At 35.6% G+C, this 5112-nt stretch overlaps 1 protein-coding gene across 1 annotated transcript in view; it reads right to left on the bottom strand.

Annotated features, from left to right (window-relative positions):
- LOC106688147 (coagulation factor IX) overlaps nt 1-3347 on the bottom strand; it is a 24492-nt gene extending 21145 nt beyond the window's left edge. The window contains exon 1 of the mRNA XM_067053487.1: nt 3181-3347. Coding sequence (XP_066909588.1) covers nt 3181-3280 — 100 coding nt within the window. The 5' untranslated portion in view covers nt 3281-3347. The remainder of the gene's footprint in view (nt 1-3180) is intronic.
- Between the last annotated feature and the right edge of the window lie 1765 nt (nt 3348-5112).

The raw sequence follows: 5112 nt of genomic DNA, 5'->3' as shown, positions 1-5112 counted from the left end.
GTTAGAGCCAGACAACTCGAAGGTGTATCAGGGCGCACACAGGAGGCAGCCTGTTTACCTTACTTGAGGACAATGGGCTGATGATCTGCTTCTCTTAAATCTAATCCATCACAAAACCTCTACACGTAAAGAAACTGGATTGTCTTAACATAATAAAATTAGGGATTGTCAAAAGGACTTTCGAATCGGCTATTGGAATATTCAATCTTTACTCCAACTGGAAGCCTTACACATACTTCATGAAAATTGACAATACTGTATTGATCCTGGAAGAAAGCGGCTTAGAAGTGGTGCAATTGAAAAGAGATACCGTATACTGGAAGTGGGTCAGTCAGGAGTGAACATATCGAAAAAACCTTATCTTCAGAAAGTACTTGCCCAAAGAAAAGAAGTTGGCTCGGTATTGGTCCTCTGTGGTGAATCACCTGGTCAACTTTGGTAACTGCAAGTGCTTGAACCCCTGCTGCTCAATGTAGTCCAACTTCTCCCTAAAAGGTCATTGACTCATCATGTCACCTGACTTTGCCAGTTAGTCATAATCTCTCAATTAAACAAAGACTAAAAAACTGATTATCTGGGCCCATTGGAAGGACTTTATTTTTAGGTCATCACTAATGCTTATTCAAAGTGAACTTTACAGCCGCATTCTATGTCCAAAAAAATTACAGTGAGGATCGTGAAACAAATGTTTGCTTGATTATGCCCACCAGAGACCATTGTTTCAGTTAATTATTCAGCTTTTGATATTCAAACATCAAAAAAATTTCTTGTGCAAAATGGTAATGACCTAAAGCATGAAGAAGTTTTATCACCAAAGACAAACAGTGCAGCATATAATGCGATGAGTTCCATCAAGAGCAGTTTAAAGAAAGCTTGTGAGGACTCATTTGTATCAGACTTGAACATTGTATTAAACAGATTCCTGTTAAACTATCACAATGTGTCTAATACCACTACTGGTATTTCACTAACAAAGGCTTTGTTGATTGGCCACCAGATTAGGACCAGGACTGACCTCTTATAAGCAGCATATGTCAAGAACAATCATCAATCAGAAGCTGTCCAAAGGTTGTGCATAACACTTGCCATCTGGAATGTCTAAATGAATCAATGATGAATGCTGTAATTGTTGTTGATGTTGGTTGGGGCTTTTGGGCGTAAAACCCTGAGGTCATCAACGCCCACGTTTCTCACTTTATACTTCTATTACAAGATTTGAAATTCTTTAATTGCTAAATAAGTTTGAATAATTTTTTATTTTAGAATTTTTTAATACATATGACAAACTTTTGGGTTTATTGGGGGGATCTTATTCAAAAGATTATTCTTTTTTAAGAAAATTAAAACCATTTCTATGTTTTTTTGGTCATCATTCAGGGCATCCTAAACACGCGGTCCCACTCCCAATCTACGTAAGTTCATGTAATAGAAATTACATTCTTCAAATATGTGATTGACTGTAAGTACACTGTTGCAGTATTGACATTTTGGCGGTGGTTGCTTATTGATCAGGTATGCATGAGTTAAATTCGTATGACCTATTCTCAATCTGGCTATATAGCTACCTCCTCCCTGCGATTGGAACGGTTTGATGTGGTCGATGGTTTAATCGTATTTTTAATAGTTTTTAATTTGCTTGGCAGGCTTTCATTCCACATGGCTTCCCAACTAGCTAATATTTCATTTTTCATCGGGAGACTTATTTCTTGGGGTGTCAGAATGGCTGCTCCCCGACCTGGAAGGGCAAGTGTTTGTTTAGCTGCAACGTCCACCATCTCATTTCCAGCGATCCCCACGTGACTCGGCACCCATATAAAGAAAACAGTTTTTCCCAAGTTTTCTAGCATGTTGGTATAATTGTGTATTTTTATTATTGCCGAGTGTATCGGGTAAATGGTCTTCATGGCTTTTAATGAGCTTAAAGAGTCGGTAATGATAACAATGTTAGTATGCGTCACTGTCATGGAGAAGTGGAGTGCTGAGGCTATTGCATGTAATTCAGCTGTATATACTCTGCATAATTTATGTAGTTTTATTTTATGGACGAATGCTGTAATGAATTTATATCACAACAGCAATACTGTCTGCCATAGCACATTTAAAAGGAAACTACAATGAAGGAAGCTATTAACAAAGCACTAAAGTGTCTATGGATCTGTAAAAGAGTTGTAGGCCAAACTTAGGGGCTTAAACCTAGATATGCCTATAGTCTTTACCCTACAGCCATTAGTCCTACAGTTCGGTATGCAGCCTTATTATGGTGGCACAGAACTAATGTGGATATATCCAGGAGACTCCTGGATAAGCTACAAAGAATAGTATGATCAACAACTCTGTTACACAATCAAGAGTTATTGAAGACTGGAATCCAGCACTAAAGAATAAACTGACACATTAAAATAAAGATAGCATTGAATGGGTGCCAGAAAATGAGAATTCTGACAGTTTAGCCAGAGATGGTTCTAAGAACACACCAAAAAAACGAAGTCTGTGTTTTGTATTAGCCTTATGTTAGTTCTGTAAAAAAGATGTTAGTTATGGCATCAAAGCTAAATTCTATTGGCAAAATAAAAGAGAGCTACACTCTAAGCTGTTCCTGGGTAGTTTTTATAACAACTGAAATAGAATATTGCTTCAATTGGACAGAGTCACTCTAAGGAAAATCATAGGGATCTATTCTGTTCACTGTAAACTCAATAAACAAATGTTCAATCTGAAGCTTACAGAATTATCTATGAGTAGTTTCTGTAACACTGGGGACAGTGTATCAGATCATCTGTAGGTGTGACTGAATTGCAGGTTTGAAGTTTGTACTGTTTGGTATACACCACATAGGGGTACCAAAACATTGTGAATTAATCTATCCATTAAGTTAAATTATTTTAATTAATTAATTAATTAATTTCCAAATTAGAGGGAGAAGATTGTAGAATATTGGTATAAATTTAAATATAAGTAAGTATCAATTGTAGGCAAAATGATCGACAGATATGATTAGCATGTTTTTATTAAAAGATGTTTACCTTTGCAGTGTAATAAAGTTATTGTTTGCTTTATGTTAACTTACGTTATTTATAATTATCATTCATTAACTTCAACTTACATTATTTAATTTTAAAATAATACAGAAACAACAAATGACATGCGATAAAAAACAAACAGAAGTTCATAAAAACTTACTTTGTTGTTTGCTTGACACCACAACATGTGAAGTAGCTCTTGAAATTCCTTCCTTATTAGATGAGGCTATAGTAAAATTATATCTATTAAATGACATCATGGTAAACAATGCATACGTGTTTGTTATTGCAGATGGCCAAACATTCCTGGTAAATAATAATAAAAATTAACAAATTATTCACAAGTTTATCAAAATCATCTAATCTGAGAGGCTCAGTTTAATATAGCTAAATATATAAATATTCAGCCATAAGATTTTATTTAAATATCTAAAGTTATACATTAATCATGTAAATAATAAACAAATCAACTAAAAATGAGGATATATATGATGTGTATTTGAGGTTCAGTCAATAATAGAACAACTTATTGTAGCAATGTTTCAAGACTTCTTCTTTCTCATAGTCATGCCCTACAGTGAAGAAAAGAGGTTTTTTTTTTTTTAAAGAATTTTCTAAACTAATTATTAAACACTAAAATGTACACAATAAAAATTAAGATTAATAAATAGAATTATAACTTACAATTGTTTTGTAACTTAGTATTCTACATAACTTTAATAACAACTAACAAACTCACACAAGGTTTTCAGTTGAACTGAGTAAGAGTGAAATGGAAAAAGGCAAGTGTTGTTTTTTATTGTTTTTTTACATATTCTAACAATTCTTTTTAGCAGGTATAATAATTGTGTCTTATCAGAATGGAGTTACACAAATTTAAGTTTTTTACATTTGATTTTTTATTAATAGACCGATTCTCATATTTTTCTATGGTTATCATTTCTTTTAAATTTCATTTTAAATTGTTTTTCTCATGTTGTATGACTAGCTCTATCAAATTGAATCTATGTCCTATTTACGTTTAGTCTTTATTTTTTAAAAACAAGCCTGCAGGCAGCCTCTTTCTTTTTTCTTTTCCATCTCGTAGTTGTAGGGTTGTAGGGAAATACTTGCAGCTTCTGTGATGGCTACTGTCAACATTGCTATCCTGTGATCAATGTCTGTCATCTCCTCCCATTCTCTGTCTACAAGTATTCCCTCCAGTTCACTGAAGAATGATCTCCAATCCATCGTTCAGGTGACAAAGCCCTTCTAGTAAGAACAACAGGTGTTGCCTTCCTCCTCTATAATACTGAAGGCTATCTATCCAGCTCTGCCTCCCTTCAATAAATGTGTGACCAGAGGGATCGTTCAGGACCACAAGCTGACATCTTGCCACACCCTCCTCTAGCATTCTTCCTCTGACCTCTGTGCAAACTGAACCCCAAGCTGTACTCCAAGAGTTTGTATAGAAACAGACTATTGCAGTTCTTTACTTTAGTACAACAGGCTCCATGACATTAACATTTTCTTCTATTTGTATGCCCAGGCATGTGTGATGACACTAGGGCAAAGCAAATCCTGCCGTCTGACAATTACTATTGCCACTATGAGCCTCCTCCCTCCACTGCTCAGAGCGACTAGCCTTGACTTTACACTAAACCCTAGGACCAAGTTGCTTCGACAGCATGGCTCCTGGATCACCATGATGTCAACACTTTGTGCGAAAGTTCTCAGTTTGTCCGAAACAACTTGTCTTTGGCTGATACTGACCTGTAGAATCTGTAACCTATCTCTCCAGACTTGCCTGACTATACCCCTTCCTCAAGGATTGGTCAACGAATTTTCTCAATACCATCTTGCTGTCAAACACTTTCATACACTCGGCACAGTGGACAAGCTCATTGGTATGAAGCTTTGCCTCTTACTAATCATGGAGACTCCCTCCAAACCAGGCATACGGGAGCTCTACTTACTGGACTAGTTTTTTGGAACTCCTGCTACTACAAGCTCCTTTGAAAATCAGTCATCCTCTTCTATGTTTTGTGGAAATTCCAGCTTTGCCACTCCTTTAACTGCAAATTAATTTTTTAATAAAGCAATATGTAGCTTT

The sequence above is a fragment of the Halyomorpha halys genome, unplaced genomic scaffold (genome assembly GCF_000696795.3).
Source record: "Halyomorpha halys isolate HHAL.00 unplaced genomic scaffold, Hhal_1.1 Scaffold1064.1, whole genome shotgun sequence".
Classification (NCBI taxonomy): domain Eukaryota; kingdom Metazoa; phylum Arthropoda; class Insecta; order Hemiptera; family Pentatomidae; genus Halyomorpha; species Halyomorpha halys.
Note: the sequence above shows the minus strand (reverse complement) of the source record. Positions and strands in the feature narration are given on the sequence as shown.